Source organism: Heterodontus francisci, chromosome 19 (assembly GCF_036365525.1).
Source record: "Heterodontus francisci isolate sHetFra1 chromosome 19, sHetFra1.hap1, whole genome shotgun sequence".
Lineage (NCBI taxonomy): Eukaryota > Metazoa > Chordata > Chondrichthyes > Heterodontiformes > Heterodontidae > Heterodontus > Heterodontus francisci.
Genome location: NC_090389.1, coordinates 16,503,441 through 16,525,538, shown reverse-complemented (window position 1 = coordinate 16,525,538; position 22,098 = coordinate 16,503,441). Strand labels below are relative to the sequence as shown.

The 22,098-nt window shown below is 43.1% G+C and overlaps 1 protein-coding gene across 1 annotated transcript in view; it reads left to right on the top strand.

Annotated features, from left to right (window-relative positions):
• dnah1 (dynein, axonemal, heavy chain 1) overlaps positions 1-22,098 on the top strand; it is a 697,254-nt gene that overhangs the window by 238,212 nt on the left and 436,944 nt on the right. The window contains exons 28-30 of the mRNA XM_068051405.1: positions 1,460-1,573; positions 6,992-7,180; positions 14,433-14,538. Coding sequence (XP_067907506.1) covers positions 1,460-1,573; positions 6,992-7,180; positions 14,433-14,538 — 409 coding nt within the window. The remainder of the gene's footprint in view (positions 1-1,459; positions 1,574-6,991; positions 7,181-14,432; positions 14,539-22,098) is intronic.

Below are 22,098 nucleotides of genomic sequence, written 5' to 3'. Positions count from 1 at the left end.
CCTGAAAGCATTGTAACCAGGAATATTAAGTGCCCATTCCTCCCCTTGTTTGAGCCATTTCTCCGTTATTGCCACTATATCATAATCCCATGTGGTAATTTGTGCCTACAGCTCACCAACCTTATTTACCATGGTCTGTGCATTTACATACATACATTCCAAACCCATCTTTGTCTGCCTGTTATTCCCCCCAACCCTGTCTGATTCCTCCTTTTTCTGAATTACTCTTCATTCTAATGTTGTTTGTCTTTCAGCCCTCGATGCACCTTGCATCTCCTCATCCTGGTTCCCCACCCCTGCAAAATTAATTCAAACCCTTCCCTACAGCTCAATCCCCCACTATCAACATCCTAGGGGCTACCATTGACCAGAAAATGAACTGGAGTAATCATATAAATACCATGGCTATAAGAGCAGGTCAGAGGCTTGGAATCCTGCGGCGAGTAACTCACCTCCTGACTCCCCAAAGCCTGTCCACCATCTGCAAGGCACAAGTCAGGAGTGTGATGGAATATTCTCCACTTGCCTGGATGGGTGCAGCTCCAACAACACTCAAGAAGCTCGACATCAGCCAGAACAAAGCAGCCCGATTGGCACACCATCCACAAACATTCACTCCCTCCACCACCGACGCACAGTGGCAGCAGTGTGTACCATCTACAAGATGCACTGCAGCAACTTGCCAAGGCTCCTTAGACAGCACCTTACAAACCCGCAACCTCTACCACCTCGAAGGACAACAGCAGCAGATGCATGGGAACATCACCACCTGCAAGTTCCCATCCAAGTCACACACCATCCTGACTTGGACCTATATTGCCGTTCCTTCACTGTCGCTGGGTCAAAATCCTGGAACTCCCTTCCTAACAGCACTGTGGATGTACCTACCTCACAAGGACTGCAGCGGTTCAAGAAGGCAGCTCACCATCACCTTCTCAAGGGCAATTAGGGATGGGCAATAAATGCTGGCTTAGCCAGCGATGCTCATCCCATGAATGAATAAAAAAAAACTAACCTCCCTGCATAGATGTTGGTACCAGCCTGGATGAGGTCCCTCCTACCCCAGAACTTGTTCCAATGCCCCAAGAATCTGAAGCACTCCCTCCTGCATTGAGCTCTCTGCACCTATGATGATTGCTAAGAGTTTTAAAACTAGGAATTTAGTGGCCCTTCTTTGAACCTTTTCCAGCACCTTTATATTTACCAATATTTGAGAGACCCAGATAAATGGAGAACCTGCACTTAGAGTCTATTTAATAATTCAGTAGAATACCTTCTTCGATCAGGGTGGAGTGGTTTTCTGTGTGGGGAAGCAAAGTGCTTGCACTAGAGGGACAATGGTCTGAATGTCCACTTAGCCAATTTCTGAATCTCAGCTGTTTAATATTTAAAGAAGTGAATGGATTATGCTGTGTGTGTCTTTGTGACACGTGCTGAAAAATGGAAAATTACCTTTCAGGTATTATTGGGCACGGGATGATCTCCGTGTGTGTGCAGTGAATGCTGAATTTCTCTATGGGTATGAATATTTGGGAAATACCGGTCGCCTGGTCATCACCCCACTCACTGACAGGTAAAATAGTATTTTCAGCACTTTTACATTTTAGCATTTTGGGAAGAATTTTTCTTGATGGTGGAATATTTCAGCATCTAAACATTTTACCTATTCAAGAATAGGCTGCTGTTATTGCTATAAATTACGAAGGCTACAAATTCTGATTGATGAACTGTGGGTGAATACTCGAGGAGCAAAAGTGCAGACAGAATTGTAGTAAGAGTGCATTAAGTGTTTACATGTGAAGTTCACTGATTACATTTCCACCCTTTAGAGTCTGTAGTATGTTTTCAACAGGACAAAGTGGAAGTGAGTGAGCTGCTTCCCTCACTACTGCAGCATGCGGACATCAGGCTGATTGTAGTAACTCATTGTTATCTTAATTTCGGAGAAAGCAATAGACTGCTTGAGCGGCAGTGAACCTGAAGCATATATGCTTATAGTAGTATTTAATTAATGCTTAATTATGTGGCTGGCTGAGGAACTAAGTATTTTGCACTGCCTTCACAAAAGAAGAGGATGTTCCAAATGTCATAGTACAGGAGGAAGCAGTAGAATTTGAATAGGGATAAAAATAGATATAGCAGAGGTACTTAAAAAGTTGGCAACACTCAAAGTAGAAAAGTCACCTGGTCTTGGATGGAATACATCCTAGTTGCTGCGGGAAGTACCAGTGTAAATAGCAGATGGTCAGGCCACAATCTTCCGATCCTCCTTAAATATAGGGCTGGATTTTAAGAACCCGCTGCTGAGCTAAAAAAAATGGGGCCACAGCCAAAGAGCCACCACAATCTCAAGCGTGGCGGCTCATTTAAATAGCCTGCACAGCCTGCCCCCTCCTCCCCCCCCAATCTCGTGGGCTGTCCATCCCCGGCAATGGCATCGGCTGCCTGTGTGCAGGCGCTGACACCCTTTTTAAAGGGCAGCCAGCCCTGCCGCCCACCTTAAATTTTTAAATCCTACCCCCCAAATTAAATAAATACATTTCTAATGCCCCTTTCCCATCCCCCAATAACAATTGCAATAACTATGTGCCCTTTCCCCCGTCCCCCAAAACAACCTTTTCCATTTGACCTTCCCCCTCCAAACTGCACAAAGGTTAAAGTTCAACCCTTCTAACCATCTCCTACACCCATTACATATATTTGACCCTATTACCCACCCCCCCCCCCCACCCACACTGACAAATTTACCTCCTCCTCCCTCCCCACCAGTGTGGTGCCGCATTTCACCGGATGAGGATCTGAAGGCGCAGGAGTGCCGACCGTTGCGATCTGCCCTCAAGATCGCAGGTAAGTCTATTTAAAATTAATAATTTTATTCTTTTGAATATTTAAATTGTGGTCCCATCGCCCAGTGGCGGGGTGGGGGGCAGGGGTGCAGGGGGGTTGCCGCCACGTAGCCTTGCCACTGCCAGAAAAATCGGGCTGGGCCCTCACGGTGTTGAGGTTTGTGGCAGGCCTCATCCGGAGCCATCTTCAGGCATCCCTGCCAAGGAATCCGACACCTGGGGAAGAAAAAAACCCAGCCCATAGAGTGGTGCCATAGGGCTAAAGGGTTTCAAATGTTACACTCCTCCTCAAAAAAGGGGATATGGATTAACCAGGTAACTGCAGGCTAGTCAGCCTGACATTGATGGCAGGGAAAATTTTAGAGACCATAATGCAGGGAAAAATTAATTGTCACTTGCAAAAACAATGACAACCGGTTTGGATTGAATAACGGAAAATAGTGTTTGACTAACTTGATTGAGCTCTTTGATGAAGTAACAGTGCGTTGATGAAGGTAGCGTGGTTGATGTTGTGTATATGGACTTTCAGGATGTGATTGATAAAGTATCACATAATAGACTATTCGCAAAATTGAAGCCCATGGGATTAAAGGGGCCCTGGCAGCATGGACACAAAATTGGCTAAGAGACAGAAAGCAGATAGTGAACTGTTGTTTTCTGGACTGGAGGGACATATATGGTGGTGTCCCCAGGGGTTAGTATTAGGACTAGTGCTGTTTTTAATATATATTAATGACCTGGACTTGGGTATACAGGCCATAATTTCAAAGATTGTAGATGACACGAAGCCAGAAAAATAGTTAACAGTGAAGAGGATAGTAACAGACTTTTGGAGGGCACAGACTGGTAAAATGGGAAGACTGATGGCAGATGAAATTTAATGCAGAGAAATGTGAAGTGATACATTTTTGATTGGAAAAATGAGAATAGGCAATATGAACTAAATGGTACAATTTTACAGAGAGCCATGGGCGTTTGCATACAGAAATCTTAGAAGATGGCAGAACAAGTTGATAAGGCTGTTGAAAAGCATACAGAATCGTTGACTTTATAAATAGAGGCATGGGGGGAGTTTTAACCTCCCAGGATGGGTGGGAGAGGGCCGGGGAGTGGGGATGGCCGGCTTAGGATGAAACCTGATTCCAAGCTGCCACAAACGTGCATACTTCCAGTTTAACTGGGGCAGGTTGATAAGGTGGGTCAGCAATTTGAGTCTGCTAATGAGGCTGCATGTTTTAGATTTTTAAGACTTTTACATTTAACAGCTGTAGGTTGGGATTCCTGGGGCTTAGGAAATGGGCATCTGAAGGGATGCAAGATCCACCAGATCCAGCACATAAGTGACTTTCCAGCAACCCTAGTGGGTCAGGAGCAGGAGTGCCTACCTCCAACCCCACCCACTAGCCCTCCTCTCAGCCCCTCAAGCTAACATGCCATAGCAGACTCCCCTCCTGTGATCCACTGACCTCCCCCAATCTCCAGGCTGACCCACGACCTCTCCTACCAATCTGTAATCCAACCCCCCCACCCCATCTCCTCCCATCCCGCCCCATATCTCCCTCCTCTCCACTGTCTGGCTGCAGTCTTCCATTGCAGGCCTTCTCACCCAAAAGCTAGTGAGCCCCTCAACCAAGCTGGCTGCTGACAAGGAAATAGAGAAAAATTTCAGTTGAGGCCCTACCATATCCCTGAGAACTAGAAAAGCCTAGTCCAGGGCTTGATCCAACTTGTTTCAGATCAAAAGATCCCTTTTATTATATAGATTTATAGAAATTTGCAGTATACAAGAATTATATCAATTTAAATTGACTGAGATGAAGGGGTTGTCTTATGACGAAAGGTTGAGTAGGTTGGGCCTATACTCATTGGAGTTTAGAAGAATGAGAGGTGACCTTATTAAGACATAAGATTCTGAGAGGATTGACAGGTTTGATGCTGAGAGGATGTTTCCCTTTGTGGGGAAATCTAGAACTAGGGGTCACTGTTTAAAAAAAAAAGGGTCGCCTATTTAAGACAGAGATGAGAAGAAACTTTTTCTCACAGTGGTTTGTGAGTCTTTGGAATTCTTTTCCTCAAAAGGCAGTGGAAGCAGAGTCTTTGAATATTTTTAAGGCAGAGGTAGATAGATTCTTGATAAGCAAAGGGGTGGTTATCGGGGGTAGGTGAAAATGTGAAGTAATCGGTTCAGCCATGGACCTGTTGGGTGGCGGAGCGGGCTCGAAGGGCCGAGTTCCCCATCTTCTTTTACTTACCTCCCTGTCTTCTTCTGCTTCTTTTGTGATGCTCCTGTGAAACGCTTTAGGACATTTCATTACGTTAAAGGTGATATATAAAAACAAGTTATTGTTGTTGTTCTCTGCCTCTTCTTTCCAGTGAGAGGTGATGGGTAACATGGTGTTGTTTGGCAGCATAAGAGAGACTGACGGCAGCACGTACGCTGGAGGTTGTAGGGAAAATGTGGCCCTTAGCAGCTTTTTCCTATTCCCTATCCTATCGCATGTATTTACTCCACCTCCCTCACTATCGCTATCGTTCTGCCTTCTCACAGCCTCCTCCATACCACCCTTTCACTCCCATCACTTCCCCTACTCCATCCCAACACTACTCCTTCCTTTTCGCCTTTGAACTACCCCCTGTCTGTTTCCCAACTGTCATTTACCTCATTCTTAATCCTCCCCTCCCTCATTCCGAATCCTTTACTCCAAAGCAGCATTGAGAGGCCAGAGGTCCTCCCACGAACCTACTTCATATTCTCCTCCCATTCATTCAATTTAGTAGTTCAAATAAATCAAATTAGAATAGGGAAAGACTTTCTGTCTGGGGATTAATTTAATTATGCCAGTTTAATGGAAACTTTACCTGAATAAAGATTTCATCTAACTTTTCTGAAAATAGTTTTTAAACTGCTAGAATCAGATGGTTTCACAGGTCGGCGCAACATCGAGGGCCGAAGGGCCTGTTGTTCACTGTAATGTTCTATGTTCTATATGTTCTATAATCTAAAGAAAAATATTTCATCAGTTCAACAGATGCACACTGGGAAATTAGATACAATGCACTTGGTCAGACTGCACTACCTGCATTTAGCCGGAACATTTCCCAGCTCTGGACAAAAATATCAAGTCTAATCCCAGGATTTTTGAAAACAGCTGAGACCTTCAACTTTAAACTTTAATGAAGGGATTAAAGGGCACAAACGGCAACTTAACTGGCAAATTTTAATCATATTATTGTGAAATATAAGTTTTATTTTTTGAATTTTGTTTAAATGTTTATTTTGGATAGTCAAAATTTTTTTTATTGAGAAAATCATAACATTTTCATTAAGATTGTTCTATAGATGGACAAGTGGTCTCTGTCTTCATTACGCTCCTTGTTTGATTAAAAATACTGTAATGACCAACTGTAGAAAAATTGCCGAAAAATATTTTTGTCTAATATTTGTGTGCGAAATTAGCTGGCTTCTATATTGAGCTGGCAGCAGGTCGAGTCTCTGGGAAAGGATAGGATTCCAAGAAGGACCTTGAACAGGCTAACAGTGTGCTTGGATTTTCGTGTGAGTCTAGGAGAAGCACTCCTGCTTTGAGCAACCTTTCACAGATCTCTTTTGAGGATCGCTGTTTAGGCTGCTGACTGCATGGTATGACTAGGCAGAGTGTGTGTGATGTATGTTCCACCCATTGGTACCTGAATTTCACAATCCAGTTCCTACAGCTAGCATAGAAACCAAGTTTGCCATAGTTAACAAATCTAACACCTATTTCAGTTGGCACCCTGGATGGCTAAATGTCACCTGTGCCTTTGGGTGCACCAGAAAATTAATCAGCTCAAACACCAGTATTTCATCAGAAAATTGGGTGGCCATGAGTTGAATTTCTCTCACTACCTCTCTTCAACCTGAAAAAGGATTTAAAGCGTAGTGAATGGAAATATTACATGAGTACATGAGTTATCTTAAAGAGCAATTTTGGTGAAGATTGGCATTTCAAAGAACTCATCCCATATGAGACTTCGATGTAAAATGGAACATACTTTTTATTCCCCTTCACTAGGTCACCTTCCAACTTCACAAAATCATGATTTAGAGCTCCTTTTATCTGTTGTATCATTCTAATGGAGTTTGAAACTTTTCTTCCTGTTTCTAGGTGCTATCTCACATTAACTGGTGCTTTGCACCTTAAATTTGGTGGTGCTCCCGCTGGACCTGCTGGCACAGGGAAAACTGAAACTACCAAAGACTTGGGTAAAGCCCTTGCAATACAGACCGTCGTTTTCAACTGCTCTGACCAGCTGGACTTCTTAGCAATGGGCAAATTTCTTAAAGGTTTGGCCAGGTACAAATCTCAAAGTAAATCAGCAGTCAAGACTAGACGTTACAAAAATAATAAAAGGACAAAACTAAAGGCTCTGTATCTGAATGCACTTGGCATTCGAAACAAAACAGATGAACTGATAGCGCAAATAGAAATAAATAAGTATGATCTGAAAACCATTACAGAGACATGGCTGCAGGATGACATAGATTGGGACCTGAATATTGAAGGGTACATGACATTTAGGAAAGAAAGGAAGCTAGGAGCAGGTGGTGGGGTGGGTCTCTTAATTAATGATCGTATTAGCACATTAGAGAGGAATGACCTAAGTTCAGGAAACCAGGATATAGAAGCCATTTGGGTAGAGATGAGAAATGATAAAGACAAGAAGTCACTCATAGGAGTGGTGTACAGGCCTCCTAACAGTAACCACACCATAGGACAGAGTATAAAGGAAGAAATAATGGGAGCTTGTCAGAAAGGTACAGCAATAATCATGGGGCATTTTAATCTAAATATAGACTGGAAAAATCAGATGGGCAAAGGAAGTCTAGATGAGGAATTCATAGAATGTTTTCAGGACAGTTTCTTAGAATAGCACATTCTGGAGCCAACCAGGGAGCAGGCTATATGAGACCTGGTATTGTGCAACAAGGTAGGATTAATTGATGACCTCATCATGAAGGCACCCCAAGGTAGCAGCGATCATAATATGATGGAATTTTGCATTCAGTTTGAGGGAGAAAAGAATGGGTCCAAGACTAGTATTTTAAACTTAAATAAGGGCAATAATGAGGGCATGAAATCAGAGCTAGGCTAAAGTGAACTGGCAAATTAGATTAATGGATAGGTCAATAGAGATGCGGTGACAGACATTTGAGGGGATATTTCAGAATACACAGAACAGATACATTTCAACGAGAAAGAAAAATTCCAAGGGGAGGACCCACCATCCGTGGTTAACTCAAAATGTTAAAGATAGTATCAAACTTAAAGAAAAAGTATATAATTGCGCAAAGGTGGGTGGCAGGTCAGAAGATTGGATAGAATATGCAAAACAGCAAAGAATGACTAAAAGATTGATAAGGAGGAAATATTAGAGTACTAGAGAAAGCTAGCTAGAGATATAAAAACATATAGTAAGAGTTTCTATAGATACTTAAAAAAAGAAAAGAGTTAATAAAATGAGCGTTGGTCCTATAGAAACTGAGACTGGGGAATTAATAAGGGATAACAAGGTGATGGCAGATGAATTGAACAGGTATTTTGCTTCGGTCTTCATCATAGAGGATACAAGTAACATCCCAGAAATAACTGTAAATAAGGAAATGGAAGGGAGAGAGGAACTCAAAAACATTACAATCACCAGGGAAGTAGTACTGAACAAATTGTTGGAGCTGTGGGCTGACAAGTCCCTGGGTCCTGATGGACTTCATCCTAGGGTTCAAAAGAAGTGGCTAGTGAGATAGTTGATGCGTTGGTTTTAATTTTCCAAAATTCCCTAGATTTGGGGAAGGTTCCATTAGATTGGAAAATAGCAAATGTAATTCCTTTATTCAAAAAGGGAGGGAGACAGAAAGCAGGAAACTACAGGCCAGTTAGCTTAACATCTGTCGTTGGGAAAATATTAGAAGTTATTATTAAAGACATTATTGCAGGGCACATAAAAATTCAAGGTAATCAGGCAGAGTCAACATGGTTTTGTGAAAGGGAAATCATGTTTAGCCAATTTATTGGAGTTCTTTGAAGAAGTAACATGTGCTGTGGATAAAGGGGAACTGGTGGATGTACTGTACTTAGATTTCCAGAAGGCATTTGGTAAGGTGCCACATCAAAGGTTATTGTGGAAAATAGTGTAGGGGGTAACATATATCGGCATGGATAGAAGATTGGCTAGCTAATGGGAAACAGAGAGTAGGCATAAATGGGTCATTTTCTGGTTGGAAAGGCGTAACGAGTGGTGTGCCGCAGGGATCAGTGCTAGGGCCTCAACGTTTTACAATTTATATAAATGACTTAGATGAAGGGACCGAAGGTATGGTTGCTAAATTTGCTGATAAGTAGGAAAGTAAGTTGATAAGAGGACGTAAGGAAGCTACGAAGGGATATAGATAGGTTAGGTGAGTGGGCAAAGACCTGGCAAATGGAGTATCATGTGGGAAGATGTGAAATTGACCTTTTTGGCACGAAGAATAAAAAAGAAGCATATTATCTAAATGGTGAGAGATGCAGAGCTCTGAGATGCAGAGGGATCTGGGTGTTCTAGTGAATGAATCGCAAAAGGTTAGTCTGCAGCTACAGCATGCAATTAGGAAAGCTAATGGAATGTTATCGTTTATCGCAAGGGGAATTGAATACAAAAGCAAGGAGGTTATGCTTCAGCTATACAGGGCATTCGTGAGACCACATCTGGAGTACTGTGTACAGTGCAGTTCCTTATTTAAGGAAGGACGTAAATCTGTTGGAGGCAGTACAGAGAAGGTTTACTAGACTAATACCTGGAATGGGTGGGCAGTTTTATGAGGAAAGATTGGACAGGCTAGGTTTGTATCCACTGGAATTTAGAAGAGTAAGAGGTGACTTGATTGAAACATGGGGTGGATGTGGAAAGGATGTTTCCCCTTGTGGGAGAATCTAAAACTAGGGGTCACTGTTTAAAAATAAAGGGCCGTCCATTTAAGACAGAGATGAGGAGAAATGTTTTCTCTCAGAGGATTGTGAATCTTTGGAACTCTATTCCTCAAAAGGCAGTGTAAGCAGAATCTTTGAATATTTTTAAGGCAGAGGTACATAGATTCTTGATCAGCAAGGGGCGAAAGGTTATCGGAGGTAGGCAGGAATGTGGAGTTGAGGTTCCAATCAAATCAGCCATGATCTTATTGAATGGCGGAGCAAGCTCGAGAGGCCAAGTAGCCTACTCCTGCTCCTAATTCGTATGTTCGTATTTTAGGTATGAGATGAAAGGTGCCAGTGGTGCAAGATACTGGTGTTCCCACACTCTGTGCCATGGATGCTAAATGGATTTTAATGTAGATAAATGTATGGTTTATCTCCTTGGAACATAAAATATATTTATGCAATAAAATGAAGTAACTAGTAAAGGTAGAGGAGGAAATGGGTCTGGGTGTGATTATTGACCACTCATGGGAAGTTTTCAGTCAAGTGTAACTAGTATAATGAACTAATCAGAGACTAGGGCCCATCTCAGGAGGACGTGACCTTTAATTTAAGAAGTTACTCTGACCTCGTATAGAATATTAGTGTGACCACATTTGAAATACTGTCAGTTATTAACCTGGACAAGGTTAATTAAAAAGCTTGTAGTAGAGGAGCCTCTGGGGACAAGTGGTCATAATATGCTAGAACTTTATGTTGAGTTTGAGAGAGAATTAGTTAAGCCTGAAACATGGGTCTTAAATCTGAGCAATGCAAACTACATAGGTAGGAAGGCAAGTTGGCTAAGATAAATTTGGAAAGTATATTAAACGATATGACAGTAGACAAGCAATGGCAAACATTTAAAGAATTAATGTGTAATTCACAATGAATATACATTCCCTTAAGGAATAAAAACCTCATGGGAAAAATGATCCAACCATGGCTAGCAATGGAAGTTAAAGATAGTATTAAAGGATAAGGCTTATCATGTTGTCAAAAAGAGTAGTAAGCCTGAGGATAAGGATGATTTTAAAATTCAGCAAAGGATGGCCAAGAAATTGATAAAGAAAGAGAAGATCGGGTATGAGAGTATACAAGCCAGAGACATACAACAGATTATAAAAACCTCTATAGGTCTGGAAAAAGGAAGAGATTAGCAAAAGTAGAGGCAGAGACAGGAGAAATTATAATGGGGAATAAGAATATGACAGACGTTAACGAATACTTTGTATCTGTCTTCATGGGAGAAGGCACAGAAAACATTCCGTAAATAGAAGGGAACCAAGAGTCTAGTGAAAATGAGAAACTTACAGAAATTCTCCTGGACCTGATGGCTTAATAAAAAAATAGTAGTGGAGAAATTAATGGCACTAAAACCCGACAAATCTCCTGGACCTGTTCTGATGAAAGGTCACTGACCTGAAATGTTAACTTTGCTTCTCTCTCCACAGATGCTGCCAGGCCTGCTGAGTATTTCCCAGCACTTTTTGTTTATATTTCAGATTTTCAGCATCTACAGTTTTTTGCTTTTAATTAAATCTCCTGGACCTGATGGCTTACAGCCTTGGGTTTTAAAAGAGGTGGCTACAGAGATATGGATCCATTGGTTTTGATCTTCCATAATTCTAGGAACATACGAACATAGGAGTAGGCCATTCAGCCCATCAAGCCTGCCCCGCCATTCAATATGATCATGGCTGATCATCCACTTCAATACCTTTTTCCCACACTATCCTCGTTTCTCCTTATGTCATTTGTATTTAGAAATCTGTCAATCTCTGCTTTAAACATACTCAATGACTGAGCTTCCACAGCCCTCTGGAGTAGAGAATTCCAAAGATTCACAACTCTCTGAGTAAAGAAATTTCTCCTCATCTCAGTCCTAAGTGGCTTCCCCTTATTTTGAAATTGTATCCCCTGGTTCTAGACTCCCCAACCAGGAGAAACATCTTAGCTGCATCTACCCTGTCTATCCCTAAGTATTTTGTAGGTTTCAATGAGATCACCTCTCATTCTTCGAAACTCTAGAGAATACAGGCCCAGTTTCCCCAATCTCTCTTCATAGGACAATCCCGCCATCCCAAGAACAAATCTGGTGAACCTTCGTTGCACTCCCACTATGGCAATAATATCCTTCCTAAGGTAAGGGGACCAAAACTGCACACAGTATTCCAAGTACGGTCTAACCAAGGTTCTGTACAATTGAAGCAAGACTTCACTACTCCTGTACTCAAATCCTCTTGTGATAAAAGCTAGATTCTAGAACAATCCCTGGGGATTGGAAGGGAGCAAACGTAACCTGCTATTCAAGAAAGGAGGGAGAGAGAAAATAGGGAACTATGGACCAGTTAGTCTGACACCAGTAGTGGGAAAAATGCTGGAATCTATTGTTAGTGATATGAGAGCAGGACACTTAGAAAATTATAATATGACTGGGAAGAGTCAATCCATATTTATGAAAGGAAAATTGTGTTTGCCAAATCTTTTTTTTTTTAGAGATACAGCACTGAAACAGGCCCTTCGGCCCATCAAGTCTGTGCCAACCAACAACCACCCATTTATACTAATCCTACATTAATCCCATATTCCCTACCACATCCCCACTATTCTCCTACCATCTACATTTACTAGGGGCAATTTACAATGGCCAATTTACCTATCAACCTGCAAGTCTTTGGCTGTGGGAGGAAACTGGAGTACCCAGCGGTCACAGGGAGAACTTGCAAACTCCACACAGGCAGTACCTAGAATTGAACCCAGGTCGCTGGAGCTGTGAGGCTGCGGTGCTAACCACTGCGCCACTGTTAGAGTTTTTTTGATGCTGTAACTAGCAGGGTGGATAAGGGGAAATTGGTGGATATAGTGTATTTGGATATTCAAAAAGTATTCAATAAGGTGCCACACAAGGGGCCGGATTTTACTTCGGGCGGACGGGAGCTGTCCACCAAAGTAAAAGTCGGTGGCGAACCCGAATCCGCCCGGCCAGGGATCCGACCTGCGTTTTACAGATCCCCGGGTTTTAATTGTTTTGAGGCGGGACTTCCACCCACTTGAGGGAGGAAGCCCCACCTCATTGAGCTGCCGGCCAATCATCGGGCTGCCAGCTCTTAGTCCCAGCAGTGCCACCGGGAGCGGTGGCCGTACTGGGACTGCAGCCCAACCGAGGACATGGAGCCAGGAGTCCAGGTAAGTTAGGGTTGCCTCGTTGGGCTAATCGGTCACGCCCCGGCAAGGCAATGATGGTCCTTTGGGGGGAAGTGGGGGTGTCTCAAGTCCTGGGGATGGTTGAGAAAGCGGGGGGAAGGCTTTTAATAGGGCACCCTGTGCCTGTTTGTCCGGGCCCCCCTACCACCACCCCCCCCCCCCTCCCGGTGCGCTGAGAGGCCACCAGGTTTCACTAGGCAGCCTTTCATGTGTCCTGGATGCCAGCTTGCCACGGGTAAAATCCCCGTGGAGGCAGGTGAAGGCCCTTGAGTGGCTGTTAAGTGGCCACTTAAGCGCCTTGATTGGCCTGGGGTGGGCGGTCTGTTTCTTGCACCCCCCCGGCCCACGTTAAATGGGGCGGAGGCGGGAGCAGGTGGGTAAGGCCTCCCAGAGCCTCCTGCTCAATTTTATGCCATGCCACAACAACCCCACCCCCCCCCCCCCCCCCCCCACCCCCACCGCCATCCGACTCGCTGGGGCGGTGTAAAATTCCGGCCATTAGGTTATTAGACAAAATTAGGGCTCATGGGACTGGGGTAATATATTAGCATGGATTGAAGATTGGTTATCAGACAGAAATCAGAGTAGGAGTAAATGGGTCATTTGTTGGGTTGACTGGCTGCAACTAGTGAGGTACTGCAAGGATTAATGCTTGGTCTCAGATATTTACAATTTGTATCAATGACTTATATGAGGGGATTGTGTGTAATGTATCCAGGAATGCTGATGATACACTGCTAAGTGGGAAGTAAGCTGTAAGGAGGATGCAAAGAGGATGCAAAAGCATTTAAACAGGTTATGTGAATGAGCAAGAATATGGCAGGTAGAATATAATGTGGGGAAATGTGAAGTTATCCACTTTGGTAGGAAAAATAGAAAGGCAGAATTTTTTTAAATAGTGAGAGACTGGGAAATGTTGGTATTCTTGGTTGCCCTATACACAAACCACTGAAAGTTAACATGCAGGTGTAGAAAGCAATTAGGAAAGCAAATGGTATGTTTGCATTTATTACAATGGGATTGGAGTGTAAGAGTAGAGAAGTCTCACTGCAGTTATACAGGGCCTTGGTGAGAACGCATCTGGAGTACTGTTCACCTCTCATTACTTAAGGAAGGATGTACTTGCATTAGAGATAGTGCAACAACGATTCACTAGATTGATTCCTGGAATGAGGGGATTGTCCGATATTTCAGCAACTATCTTTGGAAGTGCATCCACCTGTTTGCATTTAGAACACAGAAATCTCTATCTTTTGAATTCCATCTCTCTCTTGGGATATGTCTGAATGTGAAATTTCACATTGCAGACCTCTCAACCATTCTTTATCCTTTTAATTCTGGTTTGCCAGTTTACTATCTTCCTTCCCAATAAGTACAATCCAACTAAAAGCTTCTTGTGTTGTTTTTTCAGTTCAGGAGCCTGGGCTTGCTTTGATGAGTTTAATCGTATTGATATTGAAGTTTTGTCTGTGGTGGCACAGCAGATCACAACAATTCAGAAAGCTCAGCAACAAAGGGTAAGTCTTTCTTAAGACTAGTTGGTCTACCTTGGTGTTGTACACAAGAGTCAAGACCCATTATTGTATTCAGGCAGAGTTAGAGGATAAGGGATAATGGAACCACAGCCTGCAAACATAATCCAGTAGTAAAATGAACTTGCTTAAATTATCCAGCCCACCTAGTATTGTTCCATAATGATACCAATTTCAACTCAAGTGACAGAAAAAAGATTGTAAAAAAAAAGAGATTTAAAAAAAATATTGTTTTGTAATAAATTTTATTGACAAGCTATTTAAAATAGATTACAATTCTACAAATATATGAATGAAGACATGTATTTTTTTGAAAAATATTAAAAATGCACCAATTAAAATGATACAGATCAGCAGAAATGAATTCCTATCCTAAAAACATAATAAATTGAGCACCAAATGCATTTTATGAAACATTGGTTACAAGAATAAGATTTGAAAAAAACTAATCTCCATTCTTCAAAAATATGGAAAAAATGAAATTACTTATATCCTTGGTATGCAAATTAACTTTTCATTTATCCAACCCACTCATCAAAACTTCATCTGTTTAGATATGAAGTAGATCTCTTGGTGTTAAACCACCTCTGTCCTGTGAAGTTCCTGTTGGTGTTCTTCTAAGTGTGTTGGACAAATGTGAAGATCCGTTGCAGTTAACTGTGTCTGCATTTGGCCTATTGTTCCTAGTTGGTGATCGACCTGTATCTTTCGATGCGGCAATTATAACTATCTGTATTTGTGAAATTTCTCTGGTGGTTCCAACAATGGGAATTTTTTGATGTCCTCAAAAAAGAAACCCACAAATCAGATCACAGAAAGCAGACTGAAAAGACAGGAGAAAATGAAAAAAAATGTTTTTGATAGTATTTTATCCAGAATTAATAATTTAAAATGTATTAAATTTATATAAATAAGTGCAGGAATGTAGACAATGAAAATCTTTTGAAAAAATATTGGAACCACACAAATTAAGAGGAGAATGACAAACTTCATATAATGAAAAGAGAAATATATAAGAAATAAATTCATGTTAAATTTTTAAAAATCTAAACCTTCCTAATTAAAAACCAAGGATTAGAAAACCAGCTTAAACCTTTTCACAAAACCCATAGATTAACTACAGTGTAACAAACTAACCAGATACACACCTGCACAAATAGCAGCTACTATGTTGGTCATTAATCTAGGTGTATCTGACGGGCAAGGTATGACACCATTTAACATTGAAAACTGTCAGAATACCTCCTACAAATGTAACTGCTACCACAGTTAATGTAATGGGTTTTCTGAATACAGCAAGATTCACATAGAACAAATTTAATATATAATAGTCAGCACAATCTAACAGCATCAGTAAAAGCACACTTTTACTTTGTCTAACCAGTGGGTTTGAGTCCCAGTAAGCCCTGACATATAAATCTTAAATGACAGCAAATATAAGTAGTACACAGTCTTGAATAAGTACAAGTACATAAGTGATGACCCTTGGGACTAACTTCAAATGGTGTCCTTATGAAAGTTTGTGATTAATCTGGCTGAGAGTGATAACTACTTTTTAGATTTACCAAATTAGTTCTTCATTAAAAGATTTGAGTTACTTTCCTGCAACCTGGTTAGTCTTCTGACAGAAGTGGGCAGTGAAGTACTGTTTTCTGTGTCCTGATTAGCGTTGGCTTCTGCCAATGGGTCAAAAGCCCATTTTCTGGTAACTGCCCCCACTTCAGAGAAGCTCCAGATCTTCAGGATGGATTTTAAGTCAGAGTGGGTTTTTAGTAGAATCAAAGCGTTTTCTTCAATTCATGTGTTCTGCCTTCATTTTTTCTTCTTAAGCAGATGTTGTCATTGAGAGTCCATATTTTTTGCTAAAACTTGAGAATCTATATTTTTTTTAAAACTGAAAAGGATTTCAGTGAATATTGAAACATCTGGAGGTAGCTGAATTTTATGGATGTTTTTTTTAAAAAAAAGCAAGGTCAGCAAGAGGTTCCTGGTTTTGACCAGTAAACAAATACTGGAAACTAGGTAATTTCAAGGAAATCAGCAGGGGGTTTGACCTAAGAGCTACCCTCTGTTGTGACAAGGAGTGATTTATGGGGACCATGTGACTTGTTTCTGGAAAATTTTAGTTTCATTTTTGAACTTTAAAAGCCAGTGGGTTTGGACTAAAGCAGACAATTGGAATTTAATTTGGACCTGCCTGGAGATCAAAAGAAAAACCAGATAAGTATTACCTCTCTGTAAAGAAGCTTTGCTCTTGAAAAGCAAAAGCTTGTATGAAGTGGTACTGTTGCCTCCTGCATTTTTGAAGAAACCCTGAAATTGCAGAAACCTTGCATCTTTAAGAGGATTTTTGCATTGAATGTGAGAACTGACACCTGTTGCTACACCCCTGATGGAACACCTATAAATAGCTGACTAGAATATAAAAGCAAAGAGATTATGCTAGAACTGTTTAGGCCTCAGCTAGAGTATTGTGGACAATTCTGGACACCACATTTCAGGAAAGATGTAAAGGTGTCAAAAAATCTTCAGAGAAGGTTTACCAGGATGCTACCACAGATGCGGGACTTCAGTTATGAGGAGAGGTTGGAAAACTTCTTGGAACAGAGAAAGTTAAGAGGTAACCGAATAGAGGCTTTCAAGATGAAGAGAGGTTTTGCTGGAGTGAATAGGGGAAAAATGTACCCTCTGGAGTGAGGGTCAATAACTAGAGATCATAGATTCAAAATCATTGGAAAAAGATAGAGAGAGGAGATGAGGATAATTGTTTTCACTCAGAGAGTTGTTGGGTGCTAGAATGCTCTACTTGAAAAGGTGGTGGAAGGGATTTAGGCAGGCACTTGAGGATGAGGAACCGGGTGCTAGGCAAAAAGTGGGGATGTGGGACCAAGCACGACTGCTCATTCAAAGAGCCTGTACAAGCACGATAGGCTGAATGCCCTCCTTCTGTGCCATATGTTTCTCTGATTCTATGAGAATTTTTTTTTTATTTCCAAAATGTACTTTATTCATAAAAATCTGTAAAAAATTACATTCCCAAACAGTTTAAAACAGCATCAAGTCAAAAAATACAAACAGTGCAAAGGTGATCAGTTTCCTTCTATACAATCATGAGTTGCCTCAAAACCCTTCCATTTCATTGTCATGCCATATACATTTTTACATTTACAGCACACAAATTTTCTCCGATACAGTTCGAGCGGTTTCCCATGGATCCAGCCCCTCAGTTCAGCTTGGTGGGGGGACCTTACACTGTGGTCTTTCCCCATTGAGCCTTTGCTGTGGCTGCCCCAAGCTTTAGTGCGTCCCTCAGCACGTAGTCCTGGACCTTGGAATGTGCCAGTCTGCAACATTCGGTCGTGGACAACTCTTTGCGCTGGAAGACCAGCAAGTTCCGGGCAGACCAAAGGGCGTCTTTCACCGAATTGATAGTCCTCCAGCAGCAGTTGATGTTTGTCTCTGTGTGCGTCCCTGGGAACAGCCCATAGAGCACAGACTCCTGTGTTACAGAGCTGCTTGGGATGAACCTCGACAAAAACCACTGCATCTCTTTATGATTCTATGAGAATGTCCCTCTCAAGAGAAAGGATGAGCCTCAAGTCCCAGTAGTGCAGCAACCTGAGGCTGATCTTCAAATCTCTGCCATCACCTTTTCAAGTCACCTAGAGATGGATAATGAATGTGGCCTTTTCAACATCCATCTCAAGAGCATGTAAAAATAAACCATCCAAAGCCAGGCGCTGGTTTTTCACTGGTGCTGTTGCCAATGACCAGAGGTCAATTCTCAGTTACTGTCTAACAGTGGACCAGAGTTCCTGCAGCTGCTGTGCTCTCTGACCTAAACTGACATCTGTAGTGGGTGAGGAAAAGAAATAGAAAATAGAGCAGGATAAGAACCAAGCCAGAAGAAGTAGAAGCCTGAAGGAAATCAAAAGATAAAGCAGATGTGGAGGAATGAAGGAGAAAAATATTGAGATCAGATAGACAGGAAGGGGGGATGAAGAAGGCTTGGGGTGGAGGAACTAAGCTGGAAACCAGCAAGAGAGGCAAAATGAGATTTTACTTTATTCCACAGTCACTTTTTGGAGTGTTTTATGGTTGGTGCTTCATGTTAGTATTTTGATTTTTTTATGTTTCTGGGGGTGTATGTACACAAATCTTTGACAGTGGCAGGACAAGTTGAGAAGGCTGTTTTAAAAAGCGCATGGGACTCGGCTTTATTAATAGAGGAAGAGAGTACAAAAGCAAGGAAGTTATGCTAAACCTTTCTAAAACATTGGTTCGGGCTCAGCTGGAGTGTTGTGTTCAATTCTGGGCACACACTTTTGGAAGGGTGATTTACTAGAATGGGACCAAGGATGAGGGACTTTGGTTATGTGGAGAGACTATAGAAGCTGGGGTTGTTCTCCTTAGAGCAAAGAATGTTAAGAGGAGATTTTGCTAGGGGTATTCAAAATCATGTAGAGTAAATTAGGAGAAACTGTTTCCAGCAGTCGATGCCTTTTGATAACTTGAACCTGCACCCCCTTATCCTACAGTCATGGACCAGCTTGTATTAGCACTCTGGAAAGCCATTTCATATTTTCATTGACTTGTTCATTCACTTTAGTAACTGCAGGAAAATATACCCCTATGTTTTTCAGACATGTTTGATGAAATAGTATAACAGATAGAACCTGACAGTTCACTCACAACCTGTGATGTATTGAGTACCTGTAAATTTAATCCCAACCATAGCAGAAGAGCTGATATTTCACAGTGAAGAGTTGTTTAGATAATAGAGGAGCCTGTAATAATTTGTCCAGCATCTCCATAGGTAGAGCAGACACTGTAGGCTGAATTTTCATTTAGGGGTTGGGAAACTGATACTTGGAACATTTCCAGGTCCTGACCCCGGTGACTTGGCGCTATTTTTAAATGGAAATAAGTTAATTGACCTGGGTGCGAGTCCAGCGCCCAATTGGAGACACTGGAATCATCCTGGAGGCAGGAGCAGGTCACTGAGAGAAGTTTTAAAGGCAAGTGGCAGCCATGACTGGGCTTACTGTTGCCTTCAGTGATGTGGCACCAGAGAGATCAGAGGTCCTCTGTGGGCATGGCTATGTGTCCCCAGGTAGCACCCCGTTTCTCTGATGCCTGCCCGCAGGCACTAATTGATGCAGTGTCAGAGAGGAGAGAGCTGTTCCTCGTGGCATCAGGAAGGAGAAATCCTCCCAGCGAGACTGAGGGCATGGATGGAGGTGGCCACGGAGGTCAGCAGCCGAGGACCCACGAGAAAGACCTGGGTCCATTGTGGTAAAAGGTTCAAAAACCTTTTGTGATCTGGTGAGGTGAGTGGCCAGCGGCTCCCGGTTCATTGGGCACCAACTCTCTAAGCGCCAGAAAGCGCACAAGCTGACCTCACAGAATGTCTATAGTTCTCCCTCACATTGTCAGAGTAAGTGAACGGTAGCAACACTGAGACACAGCCATCCTCGCATATTGAGTGAAATTCAGATGGGGACATCACTGAGGGGAGCATCAGCCAAAGTGTATGTCATGCTGGAAGAGATGAGGGAAGTCAGCCAACTCATGAATCTTTCTCCTCTCATCCTGCTGGAGAAGAGAGCCCATAATACATGGGAGATGGCCAGAACGGAAGGTGGAGCGGCCCAGCTTCACACTCTGACAACAGTGGAGGAGGCAGCACTGGAGATCATCTGGATGCCATCTAGGCGGTCAGTGGGAGATGGCGAGACGGGAGACCATGAGCAACAGTGTCATTGCATAGTTGTTTTGTGAGGCGAAGGGCATGGAGGAGATTCCTGCGCAATGTGAGCTATGAATCTTAGACCACTGTCGTCTGAGGGGATGTGTTATGCTGGGGCCCTATGTTGAATAGGACCAGTTCTCATCACCATTTTTTCCCTCGGGGCCAGTTGCAGAGCAGCACCGAAGTGGACCTGCCATATTGGCGCTGCCATCCTGAACAGCGCAGGGAGTCCACGGAACCTGCACCATCGCATCATACCTCAGCACCTACCATCAACATAGAGACAATCACCTCAGTTGGACCACAGATTAGCACAGAAAGGGAAGCACTGGGTGAACATTACAGCACGCGTGAGCAGGAGGAGGAGGGTGAGGCAGAGTTAGCTGCTGGGCGAAGATGCTGGGTCTCGAGTGTCACTGACAAGGGGAGGACTTTCTCTGAGAACCAGAGGCAGATAAGTTCCTGTTTGTCAGAGTTCCCTGAGGCCTTGAGGAGCCATGGCAATGGAGGAGACCTTGTCCTTTGACTTGACTCAGGGATTTGACCATATAAGTTCCTCCATTGAGAGATTAGGCAATATCCTGAAAAGCTAAATGCAGCACAATTCTGAGTGGGTGCAGGACCAGTGCACTGATATGCACAGAAGGAGTGAAACTTTCTGTATCATTGACCGCTCAGTGTGGCTGATGGTGCAAAGGTGCTTGGAATAGATGCCAGCTGTGTTCCAGTTGGTGGCCACTTCCAGCATCCACGTGCGTCACGAAAAGGCTGAGATGGTCCTAGCGGCAGACAAAGGGACCATCCCTCAGGGGACACCAGTGTCACACTTCAGCCCCTCAACCCCTCCGGCTCAAGAACCATCTGTGTACCAGGGCCCTGTGACAGATGCAGCCCCTGCTATGATTCAGGCGCAGCAGCCTGTGGCGGAGCCCCCAAGGGCACCTCCAAGATGAGGATGGAAGCCATGGGCATATCAGCCAGAGATTAGGGAGCAGTCTGCCTCCACCTCATCCTCTGCCATAGGGGGAGCACCCCATAGAAGTGTTCAGGAGAGGAAGGCACCCCTCACGGCATTAAATTCACTTAATTGGTCACCTGGATGCTTTTGTCTACATCTGTCATTTTGTTTGCCTCAAAATATAGCATCTTTATTTCATCACTTTGACAGGTGTGTTGTCGTGTCTCATCCCAAAAAGCAGACGTCGCATTGTGGGGCAGGTGGCAGGGATGTGGGACCCTGAGAATGTTATGTGCCCCTGCCTTGTGATGTTGGACATTGGTGGATGGAGGACCCTTCATCTGCATGTTCATGGCCATAACGGTGAAATAGCTTTCTATGTTGGAAGGTGAGTTGTGGGGTCATCAGCCGTAAGGGTTCAGGGGAGATCAGTTGAAGCACTGCTGAATCTGCGTTTGATGCCATGCCAGTCTGGAGTTCACCCGGAGGTCTGAGACAGCATGGCCGGGTGTCTTTCGCTGCCTGGGTGCTGGCCACCTCTGGAGCTATCCCTTTCTCCTCCTCTTCTTCCTCCTCCCAGTCCTGCTTCGAGGTAGAATGGCATTCCGATCCTCCTCCTTATCCATCTCCAGACCTCTGCCCAGTGTCATGTTGTGCAGGGCGCAGCAAACAACCATGATACGGGAGACTCTGGCAGCTCATACTGGAGGGCACCACCCAACCAGTCAAGACAATGGAAGTGCATCTTCAAGAGATCAATGGTCTGTCCAATGCAGGTCTGTTTTAGAAGATGGCTCTGGTTGTAGTGCCTCGTCCCATACGTGTCTGGGTTTCA